A 23,743-nucleotide genomic window follows, 5' to 3' on the forward strand; every position below is an offset into this window, starting at 1 on the left:
GTGATGGGTGTGTGATGGGTGTGTGTGATGGGTGTGTGATCGGTGTGTGTGATCGGTGTGTGATGGGTGTGTGTGATCGGTGTGTGATGGGTGTGTGTGATGGGTGTGTGTGATCAGTGTGTGTGATGGGTGTGTGTGATCGGTGTGTGATGGGTGTGTGTGATGGGTGTGTGTGATGGGTGTGTGATGGGTGTGTGATCGGTGTGTGTGATGGGTGTGTGATCGATGTGTGTGATCGGTGTGTGATGGGTGTGTGATCGGTGTGTGATCGGTGTGTGTGATCGGTGTGTGATCGGTGTGTGTGATCGGTGTGTGATCGGTGTGTGATCGGGTGTGTGTGATCAGTGTGTGATGGGTGTGTGATGGGTGTGTGTGATCAGTGTGTGATGGGTGTGTGATCGGTGTGTGTGATCGGTGTGTGATGGGTGTGTGATGGGTGTGTGTGATCAGTGTGTGATGGGTGTGTGATCGGTGTGTGTGATCGGTGTGTGATCGGTGTGTGTGATGGGTGTGTGATGGGTGTGTGTGATCGGTGTGTGTGATCGGTGTGTGATCGATGTGTGTGATCGGTGTGTGATGGGTGTGTGTGATGGGTGTGTGTGATGGGTGTGTGATGGGTGTGTGATCGGTGTGTGTGATCGGTGTGTGATCGATGTGTGTGATGGGTGTGTGATGGGTGTGTGATCGGTGTGTGTGATGGGTGTGTGTGATCAGTGTGTGATGGGTGTGTGATCGGGTGTGTGTGATCAGTGTGTGATGGGTGTGTGATGGGTGTGTGTGATCAGTGTGTGATGGGTGTGTGATGGGTGTGTGTGATCGGTGTGTGATCGGTGTGTGTGATGGGTGTGTGATGGGTGTGTGTGATCGGTGTGTGTGATCGGTGTGTGATCGATGTGTGTGATCGGTGTGTGATGGGTGTGTGATCGGTGTGTGATCGGTGTGTGTGATCGGTGTGTGATCGGTGTGTGTGATGGGTGTGTGTGATCGGTGTGTGATCGGTGTGTGTGATGGGTGTGTGATGGGTGTGTGTGATCGGTGTGTGATGGGTGTGTGATGGGTGTGTGTGATCAGTGTGTGATGGGTGTGTGATCGGTGTGTGTGATCGGTGTGTGATGGGTGTGTGTGATCGGTGTGTGTGATGGGTGTGTGTGATCGGTGTGTGTGTGATGGGTGTGTGATCGGTGTGTGTGATCGGTGTGTGATCGGTGTGTGTGATGGGTGTGTGATGGGTGTGTGTGATCGGTGTGTGTGTGATGGGTGTGTGATCGGTGTGTGTGATCGGTGTGTGATCGGTGTGTGTGATGGGTGTGTGATGGGTGTGTGTGATCGGTGTGTGTGATCGGTGTGTGATCGGTGTGTGTGATGGGTGTGTGATCGGTGTGTGTGATCGGTGTGTGTGATGGGTGTGTGATGGGTGTGTGATGGGTGTGTGATCGGTGTGTGTGATCGGTGTGTGTGATGGGTGTGTGATGGGTGTGTGATGGGTGTGTGATCAGTGTGTGTGATCGGTGTGTGATGGGTGTGTGTGATGGGTGTGTGATCAGTGTGTGTGATCGGTGTGTGATCGGTGTGTGTGATGGGTGTGTGATCAGTGTGTGTGATCGGTGTGTGATCGGTGTGTGTGATGGGTGTGTGATCAGTGTGTGTGATCGGTGTGTGATCGGTGTGTGATGGGTGTGTGATGGGTGTGTGATCAGTGTGTGTGATGGGTGTGTGATGGGTGTGTGTGATGGGTGTGTGATCGGTGTGTGATGGGTGTGTGTGATGGGTGTGTGTGATGGGTGTGTGTGATGGGTGTGTGTGATGGGTGTGTGTGATTGGTGTGTGTAATGGGTGTGTGTGATTGGTGTGTGTAATGGGTGTGTGTGATGGGTGTGTGTGATGGGTGTGTGTGATGGGTGTGTGATGGGTGTGTGTGATGGGTGTGTGATGGGTGTGTGTGATTGGTGTGTGATGGGTGTGTGTGATTGGTGTGTGATGGGTGTGTGTGATGGGTGTGTGTGATGGGTGTGTGTGATGGGTGTGTGTGATGGGTGTGTGTGATGGGTGTGTGATGGGTGTGTGTGATTGGTGTGTGATGGGTGTGTGTGATGGGTGTGTGTGATGGGTGTGTGATGGGTGTGTGTGATTGGTGTGTGATGGGTGTGTGTGATGGGTGTGTGTGATGGGTGTGTGTGATGGGTGTGTGTGATCGGTGTGTGATGGGTGTGTGTGATGGGTGTGTGTGATGGGTGTGTGTAATGGGTGTGTGTGATGGGTGTGTGTGATGGGTGTGTGTGATGGGTGTGTGATGGGTGTGTGTGATTGGTGTGTGATGGGTGTGTGTGATGGGTGTGTGTGATGGGTGTGTGTGATGGGTGTGTGTGATGGGTGTGTGTGATCGGTGTGTGATGGGTGTGTGTGATGGGTGTGTGTGATGGGTGTGTGTGATGGGTGTGTGTGATCGGTGTGTGTGATTGGTGTGTGTGATGGGTGTGTGTGATGGGTGTGTGTGATCGGTGTGTGATGGGTGTGTGTGATGGGTGTGTGTGATGGGTGTGTGTGATGGGTGTGTGTGATCGGTGTGTGTGATGGGTGTGTGTGATGGGTGTGTGTGATTGGTGTGTGTGATGGGTGTGTGTGATGGGTGTGTGTGATTGGTGTGTGTGATCGGTGTGTGTGATGGGTGTGTGTGATGGGTGTGTGATGGGTGTGTGTGATGGGTGTGTGTGATCGGTGTGTGTGATTGGTGTGTGTGATCGGTGTGTGTGATGGGTGTGTGTAATGGGTGTGTGTGATCGGTGTGTGTGATGGGTGTGTGTGATTGGTGTGTGTGATGGGTGTGTGTGATCGGTGTATGTGATCGGTGTGTGATGGGTGTGTGTGATGGGTGTGTGTGATCGGTGTGTGTGATCGGTGTGTGTGATCGGTGTGTGATGGGTGTGTGATGGGTGTGTGTGATCGGTGTGTGTGATGGGTGTGTGATGGGTGTGTGATCGGTGTGTGTGTGATCGGTGTGTGTGATCGGTGTGTGATGGGTGTGTGATGGGTGTGTGATCGGTGTGTGTGATCGGTGTGTGATGGGTGTGTGATCGGTGTGTGTGATCGGTGTGTGTGATCGGTGTGTGATGGGTGTGTGTGATCGGTGTGTGATCGGTGTGTGATCGGTGTGTGTGATGGGTGTGTGATCGGTGTGTGTGATCGGTGTGTGTGATCGGTGTGTGTGATCGGTGTGTGATGGGTGTGTGTGATGGGTGTGTGTGATGGGTGTGTGATCGGTGTGTGTGATCGGTGTGTGTGATCGGTGTGTGTGATCGGTGTGTGATGGGTGTGTGATGGGTGTGTGTGATCGGTGTGTGTGATCGGTGTGTGATGGGTGTGTGATCGGTGTGTGTGATCGGTGTGTGTGATCGGTGTGTGATGGGTGTGTGTGATCGGTGTGTGATCGGTGTGTGATCGGTGTGTGTGATGGGTGTGTGTGATGGGTGTGTGTGATGGGTGTGTGATGGGTGTGTGTGATGGGTGTGTGTGATGGGTGTGTGTGATCGGTGTGTGATCGGTGTGTGATCGGTGTGTGTGATGGGTGTGTGTGATTGGTGTGTGTGATGGGTGTGTGTGATCGGTGTGTGATGGGTGTGTGTGATGGGTGTGTGTGATGGGTGTGTGTGATTGGTGTGTGTAATGGGTGTGTGTGATTGGTGTGTGTGATGGGTGTGTGTGATGGGTGTGTGTGATCGGTGTGTGATGGGTGTGTGTGATGGGTGTGTGTGATGGGTGTGTGATGGGTGTGTGTGATTGGTGTGTGTGATTGGTGTGTGTGATCGGTGTGTGTGATGGGTGTGTGTGATTGGTGTGTGTGATGGGTGTGTGTGATGGGTGTGTGTGATTGGTGTGTGTGATCGGTGTGTGTGATGGGTGTGTGTGATTGGTGTGTGTGATCGGTGTGTGTGATGGGTGTGTGTGATGGGTGTGTGTGATGGGTGTGTGTGATCGGTGTGTGTGATGGGTGTGTGTGATGGGTGTGTGTGATCGGTGTGTGTGATCGGTGTGTGTGATGGGTGTGTGTGATGGGTGTGTGTGATTGGTGTGTGTGATGGGTGTGTGTGATGGGTGTGTGTGATTGGTGTGTGTGATGGGTGTGTGTGATCGGTGTGTGTGATGGGTGTGTGATGGGTGTGTGTGATCGGTGTGTGATGGGTGTGTGTGATCGGTGTGTGTGATGGGTGTGTGTGATGGGTGTGTGATGGGTGTGTGTGATTGGTGTGTGTGATGGGTGTGTGTGATGGGTGTGTGTGATGGGTGTGTGTGATGGGTGTGTGTGATGGGTGTGTGTGATGGGTGTGTGTGATCAGTGTGTGATCAGTGTGTGATGGGTGTGTGTGATGGGTGTGTGTGATCGGTGTGTGATGGGTGTGTGTGATGGGTGTGTGATGGGTGTGTGTGATCGGTGTGTGATGGGTGTGTGTGATCGGTGTGTGTGATGGGTGTGTGTGATTGGTGTGTGTGATGGGTGTGTGTGATGGGTGTGTGTGATCAGTGTGTGATCAGTGTGTGATGGGTGTGTGTGATCGGTGTGTGATGGGTGTGTGTGATGGGTGTGTGTGATGGGTGTGTGTGATCGGTGTGTGTGATGGGTGTGTGTGATTGGTGTGTGTGATGGGTGTGTGTGATCGGTGTGTGTGATCGGTGTGTGTGATGGGTGTGTGTGATGGGTGTGTGTGATGGGTGTGTGTGATGGGTGTGTGATGGGTGTGTGATGGGTGTGTGTGATCGGTGTGTGTGATCGGTGTGTGTGATCGGTGTGTGTGATGGGTGTGTGTGATCGGTGTGTGTGATCGGTGTGTGTGATCGGTGTGTGATGGGTGTGTGATGGGTGTGTGTGATCGGTGTGTGATCGGTGTGTGTGATCGGTGTGTGTGATCGGTGTGTGATGGGTGTGTGTGATCGGTGTGTGATCGGTGTGTGATCGGTGTGTGTGATGGGTGTGTGTGATGGGTGTGTGATGGGTGTGTGTGATCGGTGTGTGATCGGTGTGTGATGGGTGTGTGTGATCGGTGTGTGATGGGTGTGTGATGGGTGTGTGTGATGGGTGTGTGTGATGGGTGTGTGTGATCGGTGTGTGTGATCGGTGTGTGTGATGGGTGTGTGTGATCGGTGTGTGTGATGGGTGTGTGTGATCGGTGTGTGATGGGTGTTTGATGGGTGTGTGATCAGTGTGTGTGATCGGTGTGTGTGATCGGTGTGTGTGATCGGTGTGTGTGATCGGTGTGTGATGGGTGTGTGTGATCGGTGTGTGATCGGTGTGTGATGGGTGTGTGTGATCGGTGTGTGATGGGTGTGTGATGGGTGTGTGTGATGGGTGTGTGTGATGGGTGTGTGTGATCGGTGTGTGTGATCGGTGTGTGTGATGGGTGTGTGTGATCGGTGTGTGTGATGGGTGTGTGTGATCGGTGTGTGATGGGTGTTTGATGGGTGTGTGATCAGTGTGTGTGATCGGTGTGTGTGATCGGTGTGTGTGATGGGTGTGTGTGATGGGTGTGTGATCAGTGTGTGTGATCGGTGTGTGATGGGTGTGTGTGATCGGTGTGTGTGGTCGGTGTGTGATCAGTGTGTGTGATCGGTGTGTGATCAGTGTGTGTGATCGGTGTGTGATGGGTGTGTGTGATCGGTGTGTGTGATCGGTGTGTGTGATGGGTGTGTGTGATGGGTGTGTGTGATCAGTGTGTGTGATCGGTGTGTGTGATCGGTGTGTGTGATGGGTGTGTGTGATCAGTGTGTGATCAGTGTGTGTGATCGGTGTGTGATGGGTGTGTGTGATCGGTGTGTGATCAGTGTGTGTGATCGGTGTGTGATGGGTGTGTGTGATCGGTGTGTGTGGTCGGTGTGTGATCAGTGTGTGTGATCGGTGTGTGTGATGGGTGTGTGTGATGGGTGTGTGTGATCGGTGTGTGATCAGTGTGTGTGATCGGTGTGTGATAAGTGTGTGTGATCGGTGTGTGATCAGTGTGTGTGATCGGTGTGTGTGATGGGTGTGTGATCGGTGTGTGTGATGGGTGTGTGATCGGGTGTGTGTGATGGGTGTGTGTGATGGGTGTGTGATGGGTGTGTGATCGGGTGTGTGTGATCGGTGTGTGTGATGGGTGTGTGATCGGGTGTGTGTGATGGGTGTGTGATCGGGTGTGTGTGATGGGTGTGTGATCGGGTGTGTGTGATGGGTGTGTGTGATGGGTGTGTGATGGGTGTGTGATCGGGTGTGTGTGATCGGTGTGTGTGATGGGTGTGTGATCGGGTGTGTGTGATGGGTGTGTGATGGGTGTGTGATAGGTGTGTGATGGGTGTGTGATGGGTGTGTGATCGGTGTGTGATGGGTGTGTGTGATGGGTGTGTGATGGGTGTGTGTGATGGGTGTGTGATGGGTGTGTGATCGGGTGTGTGTGATCGGGTGTGTGATAGGTGTGTGATGGGTGTGTGATGGGTGTGTGTGATGGGTGTGTGATCGGTGTGTGATGGGTGTGTGTGATGGGTGTGTGATGGGTGTGTGTGATGGGTGTGTGTGATGGGTGTGTGTGATGGGTGTGTGTGATGGGTGTGTGTGATGGGTGTGTGTGATGGGTGTGTGTGATGGGTGTGTGATGGGTGTGTGATCGGGTGACCGGCGTGACGTCCTCACGTTGGAGCTGTTCAGGAAGTTCCCGATGGCGAGCAGCGTCGCCAGGATCCTTCGGAACGTCTGATTGGATGCCAGCTGCTCCATTCCCAGCTTCAGGTCAAACAGCGGCTCTGCGATCTCCTGCAGGGGGCGACAAACACGCAGCGCTTCAGTCCGCTTGCCGCCAACCACACCTGGCTGGGAAACGGGTCCCGGTTCCGGTTCTACCTTCTCCAGAACCTCGTAGTTCAGCTTGAAAGCCCAGAGCTGCAGGCGGGGGGCCAAGGCGCTGATGGAGCCCAGGCTGAAGAGGAACTGCTCGGCCGTGCCCAGCGGGACGTTGGGATTGGCCAGCTGGGCCTCCTGGATCTTCTGTTTCTCCTCATCTGTGGGGGTCATGGTCAGGATCTTCTGCTCAGGACAGAGGGAGGGGGATCGGGTCAGAACCGATCGCCACAGGACCAGAGAAAGAAGCAGAAACAGAACCAGGAACTGGACTGGATCACATCGAAGTACCTCGATTCCCTCCTTGCTGATGGCGAACTCATCAAAGTTGAGGATGGCGGTCTTGATGACGTGGACGGCTGGCAGGACGGTCATACCGATGTTGATGGCGTTACTCCTCTTGGGGTCCAGAACCGAAATCACAGACTTCTTGGTCTCATGTCCTTTCTGCAGAGAAACCGGAAGGTTTTTCAGACAGAACCACGGATCTGGTCACAGATCAGACGATGCGGACAGGAAGTCCCATCTGATGAGTGTCTCTGCAGGAGACACCCTGAGAAGGATGCGGTTCTGGTTTTATTTATTTAGTCTTGTCCAGCGTTGAAGCAGCAGAATGATGGCCTGGATGCTGTTCTGCACCTTTACTTCGCCATAGATAAAATGCTCCCCTTCATATTATGGATTCTTATTTTATTTCTCTATTTATTTTACATAAATGTTTGTATTACAGAGTTTGTCCTGCTGGACCGGACCGGACCGGACCGGAGAGGACAGAAGAGGGACTGAAAGAGAATGGAGAAGAAGGGAAAACAGAAAAACACCTCGTAGAGAGAAGAGAGAAAGAGAACAACCTACATACATATAAATAAGCACACATACACACTTGCCTATATACACACACATCCATACACCTATACACACTGGAGTCATGTTCCCCCTGCGGGAGGACGAAGACATCAGCTATCAGGAGAACCCAAAACTCACAAGCTAGATCCGAAACACAGGAAGAAAACCAGCTGCTGTTAGTAAATAAACCTGCAGGCGACTCAGTAACTGTGTCACACGCAGAACATACAGAGTGGAACGTGTTCAGAGAAGAGTGATCATGCCAATGTGGCCCCGCCCATACAATGTGGCCCCGCCCACACAAAGGCGAGAGCCAGGCCAGGAGAACCCTGAGACCTGGGCAGCCGGCAGCCATCACAAGCACAGACCCCAACCACCCCACTGGGGAGCCAGCTATGCACCCACCCAGGAGGTGGCAGAGGGGGGGCCCAGCCAGAGTACCCCTACAGTCAGGGGAACAGGCCCCCTCCGACCACACACACATACACACACACACTTACACACGCTTCATCTTACACTCCCTGCCTCTCTGCCCCCCTCCCAATATAAATACATCCCCATACATGCATACAGCCCATGACATGCCCCCCCCCCCCACCCCCACTCCTCCTCGGCACACCCTCATGCCCCTCATCACACACCCTCTACTCCGTCCCTATTCACACATCCCCTCTTTACACACACCCCACCCCTCCACCTACACTCATACACTGCCCCGTATTCATGCCCACACCTCTCACTCCTACCTTCCACCTCAACACACCCACACACGCCCCATCAGACTACCTACCCTACCCCCACTTATATACCCCTCCTTTATTCACACACCCCACTCATCTCTCCAACATATGAGACGCCCCAGGGGGCAGAGGGCAGGTAGACCTCTATGACCACCGCCCACCACTCCCACTCCCAGCACCTGCCCCCCCTGCAGGCAAAGCCCTGGAAATTGGGGCGTTGGAGGACCCCATTGTCCCTGCCTTCTCCCTCAACGATGACTGATTGTGAAGTGTCTGTTAACTGCGATTAAAATTGAGGGGGGCAACCCCACTGTGTCGGGAGAGGAACCGCCTAAGCAGCCCCACCCGCCGTACACTGCATGACCCGCCCCCCAAAACTAGTCCATGAGTTGTCAGTGTTTTTGTGTTATGAAAACTAAGTGTGATTAAAACTGGGAGGTGAGCCGATAGCGGGTGCAGCTATCAGGACCACCTTGATGGCCTTCCTCACCCCCCTGCCAACATCCTGCCTGTGATGGAGAGCGGGGATGGAGAAGGGTCCGGGGATCTAGGTCCAGAGGGAATTCAATTCAATTCAAGCTTTATTAAGGACACATAATCCAGGTCCATAGAAATAGAAAAATAAAATAAAAATAAAAATAAATTGGAGTTATTAAAATGGTAGATACAAGGAGTGCCAGTTTTTCCAGATATTAGATGTGAACCTGACAGAGCTTATCCTAGGACAGACCAGAGCTTGTACAATATCATTCAACAGTTTCAGAGCTCTGCAGATGAATGCATAAGTACGATGTCTACAAACATCTGACTGGCACTGCTGTGTCTTGGGAGTATTCTCAGAGTCATTGTATGCTACCGTTAGGGACTGCATGCTCTTCTTTTTGTAGCTGCGGTATAAGTGCGCCGTATACAGCTGCAAACAGAATGTTTTGAAAAGCATCATTTTAACATCGGTGGAACACATGAAGAATTTACGAGCTAATACATTAGCCTGACTTACATCGCTGCCTAATCAAGTCTCTATCATCTGAGAGGTCACTTGTGATGGAGTGTCCAAGGTATTTCACCTCTTCTGTCACCTTAAGGACATTTCCACTGAGATAAAAGTCGGGAAAAGCCAACTTCTGGTCTTCTTCGATACTTACAATCATTATGTGGCTTTTCAGAGCATTGCACTTAACGGCATATTCAATACCATACAAGGACATTTAAGAGCATCTGCAGACCTGCAGTATCAGGACTTATCAACACCAAGTCATCTGCATACGTCAGATGTGAGGGAAGTGAGTTTACCTCCAGAAGATGAGCTGCCAGCTGCACTAGGCACGCTCCCCATTCCAGGGGCCCCGAGGACCAGGACAAGCCAGGGGCAGCCCCCCAACAACCAGAGCTCCCAGCAACTCCAGACCCAGAAGGCACAAACCGACCACAAAGGGGGGTGGGAAGGCAGGGAAGGGGAGGGCGGTGAAAGAAGACCCCAGATCACCGGCCCCACACCTACAGGACGAGCCCCCACTCGAGGACATGCTGCAGTCCCTCCTCGCCTACACACAGTACATTCACACACATTTACCATCATCATAGTATACACACATACCTACAGACACACACACACACCCATGTCTTAACACATACAGGCCCCCACACACACATTTAGTCCATCCTCCACACCTACCCACACCCCTGTCCCCTAATAATGCTCCTATCCCCCCCCAAGCCTGATCCCTCCTCTCTCCATCTTGGCTCCCTTAAGACACCTCTCCACAACCCCTCACCTCTCTCACCCCTGCCCTACCCCCTTCCTAGGGACTACCCTTCCACCCCCCACCCCCCACACACACACACACACTTACTATTACAACCTTCAACCCACTTAAATACTCCCTCATACACCCACAAGACATGCACCATCACACCCCCCAATATACACAACCCATTCCTGCACCACCACACATCCCTGAGACACGCCCCATACACCCCCCTCACTTACACACACACACACACACCATACACCCCCCCTCACTACAAACTGCTGGATACACAGATTCTGTTTGCTTTTCCAGTTCACAAGGATAGTTTTCTTTGCAATGCACAGGCTGCTGAGGATTGGTTTTGCTAAATTAAACCCTATGTTATTTTCACCTAAGTGACTCAATAGGCACAGTTTGGGGTTTGCAGGGATATTACATTTAAACCAGTCTGACAGATCTTTACATACCTGGAGCCAGAATCTCTGGACAGGTGGACAAGACCATAAGGCATGGTAGTAGCTGTCAATCATGTTGTCAGTACAGTGTGAACAGATATGTGAGTGTAACAGACCCATCCTGAACATCCTGTGTCCCGTATAATGAGTTCTGTGTAGAATTTTGAATTGTATTAATTGCATGCTTGAATTCTTAGTCATTTTGAATGTGTTTGAGCAGATTTGTGACCATTCATTTTGATTGAAGTTACTGGATAAGTCTGCTTCCCATTTAGAAGTTGGGAGAGAAATGGAATCTTTTAGCTTCAATAGTAATCTGTATATTTTGGATAGTAGCTTCGGGGCCTTAAGATTTAGGAATTCTGCAACCCTGATAGGTAACTGTAAGTTTAGTTGATCAGTGGTGTATTTCTTACTTATGATAGATTTAAGTTGGTGGTATTCTAAGAATTTGGTGCTGCTGAATTCATACCGTGAAGAAATTGCATCAAATGGCAGAAAGTTTCCATTTTCTACTATATGTTCTAACTGCTTTACTCCTTTATTCTTCCACTGAGGGAAGTTTATCATCTTTTTGTTTTGCAGGAAGTCAGGATTGTTCCAGATGGGTGTGAGCTTACATGGAATAAGCGCAGACTTGGTTACTTTCAGGAATTCCCACCAAGCCGTTAAACTGGAGCTGATGTTAATGCTTTTAAAACACTTATATGACTTGACAGTTGAGCTGATGAATGGTAAATCAGAGATGACTAAATCCTCACACAATGCTTGCTCAACATCCAGCCATGGCTCATCCAAAGAACTTGGATTAAGCCACTTGGAGATGCATTGCAGCCTGTTACATAAGAAATATTGATTAAAATTTGGCAGGTCCAACCCACCTCTGTCTTTGGTCTGTTGTAAAGTTTTTAGACTAATGCGGGATGGCTTGTTTTTCCAGAGAAATCTGGATATGTGGGAGTCTAGTGATTTAAACCAAGTGGAGGATGGTCTGATGGGAACCATTGAGAAAAGGTAATTAACTTTTGGTAAAACCATCATTTTAACAGTGGAAACCCTCCCCATAAGTGATATGGGCAAGCGGTTCCACCTTGAGAGGTCATCCTCTACTGTTTTTATTAGCTGATCATGATTTACCTTTATTAGTTCGGTTAGTCTGGGAGAGATTATTATACCTAAATAACTAATATTTCCTGACTGTATAGTGGTGTTAGATATGTTTTTAAAGTCACAGGTAATGGGCATTGCTGTAGTCTTTAACCAGTTAATAGAATAGTCTGATATTGAAGAGAATTTATTAATAAGTGCGACTGTCTTATAAAGAGATGTTTGCGAGTTCTGAAGGAAAAGTAAAACTTCATCAGCATAAAGACTTATTTTATTTTCTATATTTTAGCATGAATTCCTTTGCTTGGTTTTGTCTTATGGCAGCTGCCAGGGGTTCGATAAAAATGGCAAGGAGTGATGGCGAAAGTGGGCAGCCCTGTCTGGTGCCTCTCTGTAAGCAGAAGGTTGGAGAGATCTGATCATTAGTCTTTACACATGCATTTGGGCTGCTGTATAATATTTTAATCCAGTTAATGAATGATGGCCCGAACCCAAATTTGTTTAAAGTGTTAACTGGACAAATAAGAATGTCCAGTTTACGTGGTCAAAAGCTTTTTCTGCATTTAAAGAAATAACTGTGGACTCCAGATTATGTCGGGTCGAATAATCAGGTTCTGATTCTGAGTGGACTCGTTTGGAACCAGAACCTGCCAGAATCGTGGTCTGAGTCCTGAAACCTGAGGTTCAGGTCTGAGGTGGGCTCTAAGGAGCGCTTCGGTTGACGTAAACAAAGATCAGCTGATGTTCTGAGCTGGTCCAGTTCCAGCCAGACAGACAAAACTTTGGGCTGAGCAACACATCACTGGTTACCTTGGCAACGGTCAGCTCCTTGGCTTTGGACTCAAACAGGTGTTCGAGGCGGGCGGTGTTCACCGCCACCTTGTCCAGCGACGCCCACACCGTCCCCCGACCGAAGCGGCACTTCGGAGGTCCGTCTGCCTGCTTCAGCTCCTTCCAGAACAGCTTCACCGTCTTCTTCTTCTGCAGGGAGGACGGAGGGGGGGCACCCAGCGCAGGAGGGGGTGGGGCTATACCGCCTGGTGGGGGAGGAGGAGGAGGAGGGGGAGGTGCAGCCATGCCCGGTGGGGGAGGAGGAGGAGGAGGGGGAGGTGCAGCCATGCCCGGTGGGGGAGGTGGAGGAGGGGGAGGAGCTCTGCCCAGTGTGGGAGGGAAGACAGATAGGGGGGGGGGGAGGGGTGGAGTCAAAAGTGTCCATGTCCAGAACGTCAATGTCCTCCTCGTCCAGCAGGTCTGAGAAGTCCAGGTCTTTGATCCGCAGGGCGGCGGCGCGTGGCTGCAGCTGGTCCCAGGCGTCGGCGGGACCCCCAGCGCCCAGGGGAGTCATCGGGATGGTCTCCAGGCGGCGGGTGTGCGTCTCCACGTCGATGCTCTGCTGCCGGAGGTGGCGGTTCTGATAGGACACAACGAGTCATCAAACGCAGACGGGTCACATGATGGTCACATGACCATCTCTCACACCTCCAATCAGTACCTGCTGCTCTTCAGCCAGCCGGGCCCGCGCCGCCTGAGCAGAACCTTCCAGAACCTCCAGCTCTGCCCGTCGGGAGGCGCTGCTCTCACTGGGGGTGGTAGCGGACTCCACTGAGCGCGCTCCGAAGCTGGACACGCGCTCCGACACGCGGCCGCACAGATTTTCTCCTAAGGAGAAAGTTGGTGAGGTCTCACTCTGATTCAGTTTCCTGAAATGAAAATCCGCTGCAGGACGGACAGTAGGACACATCCACATGATGGAGCCATAAATACGGACCCTCACCAGGGATGAAAACCCCTTCTTCTTCTGTGGTGTTGGATGCAGCAGTGTCCTGTCCTGTGGCAGAAGTCTTGGAGTAGATCATGTCCATCAGGAACCTTGTATCCTCAGACAGCGTGCTGCTTTGTCTCTCCACCGCTGCCTCTGCAACACAGTTCCACAGAGACCTGAAGAGACGATTCCGCTCATCCACGCCTCCTTGTCCTGCAGTCCTCACCCCCACGTCCCCTAATGATTCCGGTCACCCCCACGTCCCCTAATGATTCCGGTCACCGCCGCGTCCCCTAATGATTCCAGTCACTGCCCCGGTCCCCTAATGATTCCGGTCACCCCCCTGTCCCCTAATGATTCCGGTCACCGCCCCGTCCCCTAATGATTCCGGTCACCCCCACGTCCCCTAATGATTCCGGTCACCCCCCGGTCCCCTAATGATTCCGGTCACCCCCCGGTCCCCTAATGATTCCAGTCACTGCCCTGGTCCCCTAATGATTCCAGTCACCCCCCCGTCCCCTAATGATTCCGGTCACCCCCCCGTCCCCTAATGATTCCGGTCCCCCCCCGGTCCCCTAATGATTCCGGTCACCCCCCTGTCCCCTAATGATTCCGGTCACCCCCCCGTCCCCTAATGATTCCGGTCCCCCCCCGGTCCCCTAATGATTCCGGTCACCGCCCCGTCCCCTAATGATTCCGGTCACCGCCCCCGTCCCCTAATGATTCCGGTCCCCCCCCCGGTCCCCTAATGATTCCGGTCACCGCCCCGTCCCCTAATGATTCCGGTCACCGCCCCCGTCCCCTAATGATTCCGGTCCCCCCCCGGTCCCCTAATGATTCCGGTCACCGCCCCGTCCCCTAATGATTCCGGTCACCGCCCCCGTCCCCGTCCCCTAATGATTCCGGTCCCCCCCCGGTCCCCTAATGATTCCGGTCACCGCCCCGTCCCCTAATGATTCCGGTCACCGCCCCCGTCCCCTAATGATTCCGGTGCCCCCCACGTCCCCTAATGATTCCGGTCACCGCCCCGTCCCCTAATGATTCCGGTCCCCCCCCGGTCCCCTAATGATTCCGGTCACCGCCCCGTCCCCTAATGATTCCGGTCACCGCCCCCGTCCCCTAATGATTCCGGTGCCCCCCACGTCCCCTAATGATTCCGGTCACCGCCCCGTCCCCTAATGATTCCGGTCACCCCCCGGTCCCCTAATGATTCCGGTCACCGCCCCGTCCCCTAATGATTCCGGTCACCCCCCGGTCCCCTAATGATTCCGGTCACCCCCCGTCCCCTAATGATTCCGGTCACTGCCCCGGTCCCCTAATGATTCCGGTCACTGCCCCGGTCCCCTAATGATTCCGGTCACTGCCCCGGTCCCCTAATGATTCCGGTCACCGCCCCCGTCCCCTAATGATTCCGGTCACCACCCCGTCCCCTAATGATTCCGGTCCCCCCCCGGTCCCCTAATGATTCCGGTCACCGCCCCGTCCCCTAATGATTCCGGTCACCGCCCCCGTCCCCGTCCCCTAATGATTCCGGTCACCGCCCCGTCCCCTAATGATTCCGGTCACCGCCCCGATCCCCTAATGATTCCGGTCACCGCCCCGTCCCCTAATGATTCCGGTCCCCCCCCGGTCCCCTAATGATTCCGGTCACCGCCCCGTCCCCTAATGATTCCGGTCCCCTAATGATTCCGGTCACCGCCCCGTCCCCTAATGATTCCGGTCCCCCCCCCGGTCCCCTAATGATTCCGGTCACCGCCCCGTCCCCTAATGATTCCGGTCACCGCCCCCGTCCCCGTCCCCTAATGATTCCGGTCACCGCCCCGATCCCCTAATGATTCCGGTCACCGCCCCGTCCCCTAATGATTCCGGTCCCCCCCCGGTCCCCTAATGATTCCGGTCACCGCCCCGTCCCCTAATGATTCCGGTCACCACCCCGTCCCCTAATGATTCCGGTCCCCCCCCGGTCCCCTAATGATTCCGGTCACCGCCCCGTCCCCTAATGATTCCGGTCACCGCCCCCGTCCCCGTCCCCTAATGATTCCGGTCACCGCCCCGATCCCCTAATGATTCCGGTCACCGCCCCGTCCCCTAATGATTCCGGTCCCCCCCCGGTCCCCTAATGATTCCGGTCACCGCCGCGTCCCCTAATGATTCCGGTCCCCCCCCGGTCCCCTAATGATTCCGGTCACCGCCCCGTCCCCTAATGATTCCGGTCACCGCCCCCGTCCCCGTCCCCTAATGATTCCGGTCACCGCCCCGTCCCCTAATGATTCCGGTCACCGCCCCGGTCCCCTAATGATTCCGGTCACCACCCCGTCCCCTAATGATACCGGTCACCGCCCGGTCCCCTAATGATTCCGGTCACCACCCCGTCCCCTAATGATACCGGTCACCGCCCGGTCCCCTAATGATTCCGGTCACCGCCCCGTCCCCTAATGATTCCGGTCACCGCCCCGTCCCCTAATGATTCCGGTCACCGCCCCCGGGTCCCTAATGATTCCGGTCACCGCCCCCGGGTCCCATAGTCCACTTTTTCTCCTAATCCTTCAGAGAGACATCTTGTTGACAGTGTGTGTCGTTACCATGGTGATCCGCCCCGCTGCTCGCCGGCTCTAGTGTTGGCTGAGAGCTCGGAGTGATGACATCATCAGATGAGGACGACCTGAACTGCTTCAAGTTTTTACTTTTTCTCTTCTCCCACTGAGTAGCTGCCAAGTTCATCAGGAAGGTTCCTCTGGAAGAGACCAGAGACCAGATAAGGCAGAGCCAGACCAAACCAGGCCAGGCCAGACCAGACCAGACCAGGCCAGGCTAGATTAGACCATACCATACCATACCAGATCAGACCAGACCAGGCCAGGCCATGTCAGACAAGGCCAGACCAGACTAGATTAGACCATACCATACCATACCAGATCAGACCAGACCAGACCAGACCAGACCAGACCAGACCAGACCAGGCCAGACCAGACCAGATCAGACCAAACAAGACCAGACCAGGCCAGATCAGACCAGACCAGACCAGACCAGGCCAGGCCAGGCCAGGCCAGGCCAGATAAGGCTGAACCAGACCAGACCAGACCAGGCCAGGCCAGGCTAGGCCAGGCCAGGCCAGACCAGAACAGACCAAACAAGACCAGACCAGGCCAGATCAGACCAGACCAGACCAGACCAGGCCAGGCCAGGCCAGACCAGGCTGAACCAGACCAGGCCAGGCCAGGCCAGGCCAGACCAGACCAGGCCAGGCCAGGCCAGGCCAGGCTAGGCCAGGCCAGACCAGACCAGGCCAGGCCAGGCCAGACCAGACCAGACCAAACAAGACCAGACCAGGCCAGATCAGACCAGACCAGACCAGATCAGACCAGACCAGACCAGGCCAGGCCAGGCCAGACCAAACAAGACCAAGCAGCAGATAAAACATGTCTGGGGTAAAATAAACGTTCAAGATTTTCTCCTCCTCATCTCCATGGCAACAGTGAAATTCCATAATGAGATCCACCTTTGAATCTGGATTCAGCTTCAGTTCTTATGTCGGACATGGTCTACTTCAGTCTGAACATGAGGTTCGATAAGGAGAAGAAAAACCTTCCACACTTTAACACGTCAGGAAACGAGAATGAATCTGGATCACTTTCACACCAGATTGTGTTCACACTACAAAACCAGTTCCAAGCAGATCAAACACCAGAAATTAGACCACACCCACAGAAAGCAGCCAGGTCCGAACCAGAAACCGCTGTAGACTGGACCCGAGAAGGCCAAAGTCCACCCCCCCCCACAGCAACACATGCACACACAGCGAGGCTCCTCCCCCTGCAGCTCCACCCTGCAGCGATACTTACTCAAACTTCCTCAGAACCGGTTTGTCCAGATTTACACTGCAGTCCTCCGTGCTGCAGAGACATAACACACACCTAAGCACCTAAGCATAACACACACACTTCCCGTCATCCTCCAGAACCTCAGGAGGAGAACTGGCTCCTCAGCAGGTCTGGAACTTACCTGTAGAGGTTTGCACATGCAGCCGTCACACTCAGTAAGACCCTGAACTGGTTCTGATCCAAAACAAAACCAAATGTTCTCCTAAAACCCAACATTTGACACACCGAGACATCCAGAAAGCAACCAGCATGATGACTGCTGTCGCAACAAACAGAAACCCACCGAGGAGGAAGAGGAGAAGGAGGAGGAGGAGGAGGAGACAGAAATACTCACCAGAGGAGCTCCTCAGACTCTACAGAGCTGACGGAGGACCGAGGGAGAGAAAAACGTTAAAAACGGCGTAATAACAGAGGGGGGGGGGGGGGGGAGGAAAGCAATCTGAATCTCCAGATGGTCCACAGAAGCTTCCGGAAACTACAAACCAGGATTCAGTGATGATGGAAAGAAAAAACTCTTCAGGTGATCAATTACCTAAAAAATCAATCAATCAAAAAAGAAGAAAGTTCCAGAAAGAACGATCCAGTCCAGAAATATCCAGAACACATGATGGAGACATGTCCTTCCAGAGGACGTCCTCATGAGGGGTCCAGAAAGGACGAAGAACCAGAAATATGAAGACATAATCCAGAAAGTTCTACCGGACTTCAATCCAGACTCTTCAGTTCTACAACAGTTCTACACCTCAGCTTACCTGAAACCGGATTTATTCTCGGTCTTCCCAGGATGCTCCGTGTTCTGCTGGGCCGGAGACGGAGGAGAGGCATCCGAGGAGGGGGAAGAGCTGCAAGACACAGGAGACGATAAGCCGTAGTTCCTCCCTCTGCTGGAACCTGCAGCCTTTATTCTCCCAACACAGAACGTAGAACAGGTTCGCTTCTGGTTCTCTGGGGCCTCAGGGCTGCTCAGTGGCCCAGAACATCCTCTCACGCCCCCTCGGGACTGTAGTCTGCCCTCTAGCGCCCCCCTCGGGACTGTAGTCTGCCCTCTAGCGCCCCCCCTCGGGACTGTAGTCTGCCCTCTAGCGCCCCCCCTCGGGACTGTAGTCTGCCCTCTAGCGCCCCCCTCGGGACTGTAGTCTGCCCTCTAGCGCCCCCCTCGGGACTGTAGTCTGCCCTCTAGCGCCCCCCTCGGGACTGTAGTCTGCCCTCTAGCGCCCCCCTCGGGACTGTAGTCTGCCCTCTAGCGCCCCCCTCGGGACTGTAGTCTGCCCTCTAGCGCCCCCCTCGGGACTGTAGTCTGCCCTCTAGCGCCCCCCCTCGGGACTGTAGTCTGCCCTCTAGCGCCCCCCCTCGGGACTGTAGTCTGCCCTCTAGCGCCCCCCTCGGGACTGTAGTCTGCCCTCTAGGGCCCCCCTCGGGACTGTAGTCTGCCCTCTAGCGCCCCCCTCGGGACTGTAGTCTGCCCTCTAGCGCCCCCCTCGGGACTGTAGTCTGCCCTCTAGCGCCCCCCTCGGGACTGTAGTCTGCCCTCTAGCGCCCCCCTCGGGACTGTAGTCTGCCCTCTAGGGCCCCCCTCGGGACTGTAGTCTGCCCTCTAGCGCCCCCCTCGGGACTGTAGTCTGCCCTCTAGCGCCCCCCCTCGGGACTGTAGTCTGCCCTCTAGCGCCCCCCCTCGGGACTGTAGTCTGCCCTCTAGCGCCCCCCTCGGGACTGTAGTCTGCCCTCTAGCGCCCCCCTCGGGACTGTAGTCTGCCCTCTAGCGCCCCCCTCGGGACTGTAGTCTGCCCTCTAGGGCCCCCCTCGGGACTGTAGTCTGCCCTCTAGCGCCCCCCTCGGGACTGTAGTCTGCCCTCTAGCGCCCCCCCTCGGGACTGTAGTCTGCCCTCTAGCGCCCCCCTCGGGACTGTAGTCTGCCCTCTAGGGCCCCCCTCGGGACTGTAGTCTGCCCTCTAGCGCCCCCCTCGGGACTGTAGTCTGCCCTCTAGGGCCCCCCTCGGGACTGTAGTCTGCCCTCTAGCGCCCCCCTCGGGACTGTAGTCTGCCCTCTAGCGCCCCCCTCGGGACTGTAGTCTGCCCTCTAGCGCCCCCCTCGGGACTGTAGTCTGCCCTCTAGGGCCCCCCTCGGGACTGTAGTCTGCCCTCTAGGGCCCCCCTCGGGACTGTAGTCTGCCCTCTAGCGCCCCCCTCGGGACTGTAGTCTGCCCTCTAGCGCCCCCCTCGGGACTGTAGTCTGCCCTCTAGGGCCCCCCTCGGGACTGTAGTCTGCCCTCTAGGGCCCCCCTCGGGACTGTAGTCTGCCCTCTAGGGCCCCCCTCGGGACTGTAGTCTGCCCTCTAGCGCCCCCCTCGGGACTGTAGTCTGCCCTCTAGCGCCCCCCTCGGGACTGTAGTCTGCCCTCTAGGGCCCCCCTCGGGACTGTAGTCTGCCCTCTAGGGCCCCCCTCGGGACTGTAGTCTGCCCTCTAGCGCCCCCCTCGGGACTGTAGTCTGCCCTCTAGGGCCCCCCTCGGGACTGTAGTCTGCCCTCTAGCGCCCCCCTCGGGACTGTAGTCTGCCCTCTAGGGCCCCCCTCGGGACTGTAGTCTGCCCTCTAGGGCCCCCCTCGGGACTGTAGTCTGCCCTCTAGGGCCCCCCTCGGGACTGTAGTCTGCCCTCTAGGGCCCCCCTCGGGACTGTAGTCTGCCCTCTAGCGCCCCCCTCGGGACTGTAGTCTGCCCTCTAGGGCCCCCCTCGGGACTGTAGTCTGCCCTCTAGCGCCCCCCTCGGGACTGTAGTCTGCCCTCTAGGGCCCCCCTCGGGACTGTAGTCTGCCCTCTAGGGCCCCCCTCGGGACTGTAGTCTGCCCTCTAGCGCCCCCCTCGGGACTGTAGTCTGCCCTCTAGCGCCCCCCTCGGGACTGTAACTGCATGACAGCTAAGAGCTCCTTCAGGCGGTGTGTGGGAAGACTGGGACTCTGTCAGCAGGTCTTGGGTCAGTCTTGGTGGTACAGACCTGCAGGGGCTGAGAGCCTCCTCGAAGATGGAGCTGGTTTTGGAGAAGAGCCTGGACTTCCTACTCAGACCGAGGGCAGACATGTGGTGACTGAGAAAAGAGCGACTCCTAGTGGCCGACAGACAGAGGAAGAGGACACACCAGAGGTTTGATCAGAGACAGTGGACCATCACCAAGAAACCCTGAATCAGTAGATCTCAGACCAGCGATCTACGTACACGTCTTTGTACGGCAGATCTAGAAGAGGCAGATCTATAAAACCACGCGCAGCTCTCCTACCAGCAACGCCGACTTTATAAATCCCACCTGCACCTGCACGTTTGCGACAAGGCTCCGCCTCCTGTTCCGTCCAATACGCCCACATTTAGCCATAAATGGTTGATGCAAAGCAGCTCATGAATAGTCATGTGAATGTAAATGAGCAGCTGATCAACGTTATTTCATGTTTACGATGACAAACACAAAGAAAAGAGCAGTTTCACCGAGGCGACGACCACGTGTCGCTGACGAGGTGGAGAGTCGATCAATATTTATTCTGATATACGCAGTAAAGGGCGACACATAACAGGAAGTATTGTAACCGGCTTGTGTCTGGAGGAAGATGACGCGTGCGGTGGCGAGCAGTACAAGTCTGTCTCCTCTGGGCTCGTTTCCCCTGAAGGTTACAGCTTCAGTACATCGATAGAATTTCTAAAATAAGTTTTTCATTGATTTCCTGAGAAGCAGCATCACGTAGCGCCACAAGCCCGTTCACTGCACTGCGTTGCACCGCGGCACCGTCACGTTCAACCCGTTGGACCTGACACATTGTACCTGTAACACGTACCAGTATCACGTACCAGTATCACGTACCAGTATCACGTACCAGTATCACGTACCAGTATCACGTACCAGTATCACGTACCAGCAACACGTACCAGTATCACATACCAGTATCACGTACCATTATCACGTACCAGCAGCACGTACCAGCAACACGTACCAGTATCACGTACCATTATCACGTACCAGCAGCACGTACCAGCAACACGTACCAGTATCACGTACCAGTATCACGCACCAGCAACACGTACCAGTATCACGTACCAGTATCACGTACCAGTATCACGTACCAGTATCACGTACCAGTATCACGTACCAGTATCACGTACCAGTAACACGTACCAGCAACACGTACCAGCAACACGTACCAGTATCACGTACCAGTATCACGTACCTGTAACACGCACCAGCAACACGTACCAGTATCACGTACCAGTAACACGTACCAGTATCACGTACCAGTAATACGTACCAGTATCACGTACCAGCAACACGTACCAGTATCACGTACCAGTAACACGTACCAGCTACACGTACCAGTATCACGTACCAGCAACACGTACCAGTATCACGTACCAGTATCACGTACCAGTATCACGTACCAGCAACACGTACCAGTATCACGTACCAGTAACACGTACCAGCAACACGTACCAGTATCACGTACCAGTAACATGTACCAGTATCACGTACCAGTAACACGTACCAGTATCACGTACCAGTAACACGTACCAGTATCACGTACCAGTAACACGTACCAGCAACACGTACCAGTATCACGTACCAGTAACATGTACCAGTATCACGTACCAGTATCACGTACCAGTATCACGTACCAGCAACACGTACCAGCAACACGTACCAGTATCACGTACCAGTAACACGTACCAGCTACACGTACCAGTATCACGTACCAGCAACACGTACCAGTATCACGTACCAGTATCACGTACCAGCAACACGTACCAGCAACACGTACCAGTATCACGTACCAGTAACACGTACCAGCAACACGTACCAGTATCACGTACCAGTAACATGTACCAGTATCACGTACCAGTAACACGTACCAGTATCACGTACCAGTAACACGTACCAGTATCACGTACCAGTAACACGTACCAGCAACACGTACCAGTATCACGTACCAGCAACACGTACCAGTATCACGTACCAGTATCACGTACCAGTATCACGTACCAGCAACACGTACCAGCAACACGTACCAGTATCACGTACCAGTAACACGTACCAGCAACATGTACCAGTATCACGTACCAGTAACATGTACCAGTATCACGTACCAGTAACACGTACCAGTATCACGTACCAGTAACACGTACCAGTATCACGTACCAGTAACACGTACCAGCAACACGTACCAGCAACATGTACCAGTATCACGTACCAGTATCACGTACCAGTATCACGTACCAGTAACACGTACCAGTATCACGTACCAGTAACACGTACCAGCAACACGTACCAGTATCACGTACCAGTAACACGTACCAGCAACACGTACCAGTATCACGTACCTGTAACACGCACCAGCTACACGTACCAGTATCACGTACCTGTAACATGCACCAGCAACACGTACCAGTATCACGTACCAGCAACACGTACCAGTATCACGTACCAGCAACACGTACCAGTATCACGTACCAGTAACACGTACCAGTATCACGTACCAGCAACACGTATCAGTATCACGTACCAGTAACACGTACCAGCAACACGTACCAGTATCACGTACCAGTATCACGTACCAGTAACACGTACCAGCAACACGTACCAGTATCACGTACCAGTATCACGTACCTGTAACACGCACCAGCAACACGTACCAGTATCACGTACAAGCAACACGTTCCAGCAACACGTACCAGTATCACGTACCAGTATCACGCACCAGCAACACGCACCAGCAACACGTACCAGCAACACGTACCAGTATCACGTACCAGTATCACGTATCAGCAAAATGTACCAGTATCACGTACCAGCATCACGTACCAGCAACACGTACCAGTATCACGTACCAGTATCACGTACCAGCAACATCTACCAGTATCACGTACCAGTATCACGTACCAGCAACACGTACCAGTATCACGTACCAGTATCACGTATCAGCAACATACCAGTATCACGTACCAGCATCACGTACCAGCAACACGTAGCAGTATCACGTACCAGTATCACGTACCAGTATCACGTACCAGCAACATCTACCAGTATCACGTACCAGTATCACGTACCAGCAACACGTACCAGCACCACGTACCAGTATCACGTACCAGCAACATGTACCAGTATCACGTACCAGTATCACGTACCAGTATCACGTACCAGCAACACGTACCAGCAACACGTACTAGCAACACGTACCAGTATCACGTACCAGTAACACGTACCAGCAACACGTACCAGCAACACGTACCAGCAACACGTACCAGTAACATATACCAGTAACACGTACCAGTATCACGTACCAGTATCACGTACCAGTATCACGTACCAGTAACACGTA

At 53.8% G+C, this 23,743-nt stretch overlaps 1 protein-coding gene across 1 annotated transcript in view; it reads right to left on the reverse strand.

Annotated features, from left to right (window-relative positions):
• The window catches only part of fhod1 (formin homology 2 domain containing 1), a 112,280-nt gene that overhangs the window by 44,733 nt on the left and 43,804 nt on the right, over positions 1–23,743 (reverse strand). Inside the window, 10 exon segments of the mRNA XM_079240797.1 lie at positions 6,650–6,769; positions 6,857–7,039; positions 7,145–7,300; positions 12,563–12,938; positions 12,940–13,163; positions 13,245–13,411; positions 13,521–13,667; positions 16,097–16,248; positions 18,148–18,237; positions 20,386–20,493. Coding sequence (XP_079096923.1) covers positions 6,650–6,769; positions 6,857–7,039; positions 7,145–7,300; positions 12,563–12,938; positions 12,940–13,163; positions 13,245–13,411; positions 13,521–13,667; positions 16,097–16,248; positions 18,148–18,237; positions 20,386–20,493 — 1,723 coding nt within the window.

Source organism: Telmatherina bonti (genome assembly GCF_933228915.1).
Source record: "Telmatherina bonti genome assembly, chromosome: 1".
Lineage (NCBI taxonomy): Eukaryota > Metazoa > Chordata > Actinopteri > Atheriniformes > Telmatherinidae > Telmatherina > Telmatherina bonti.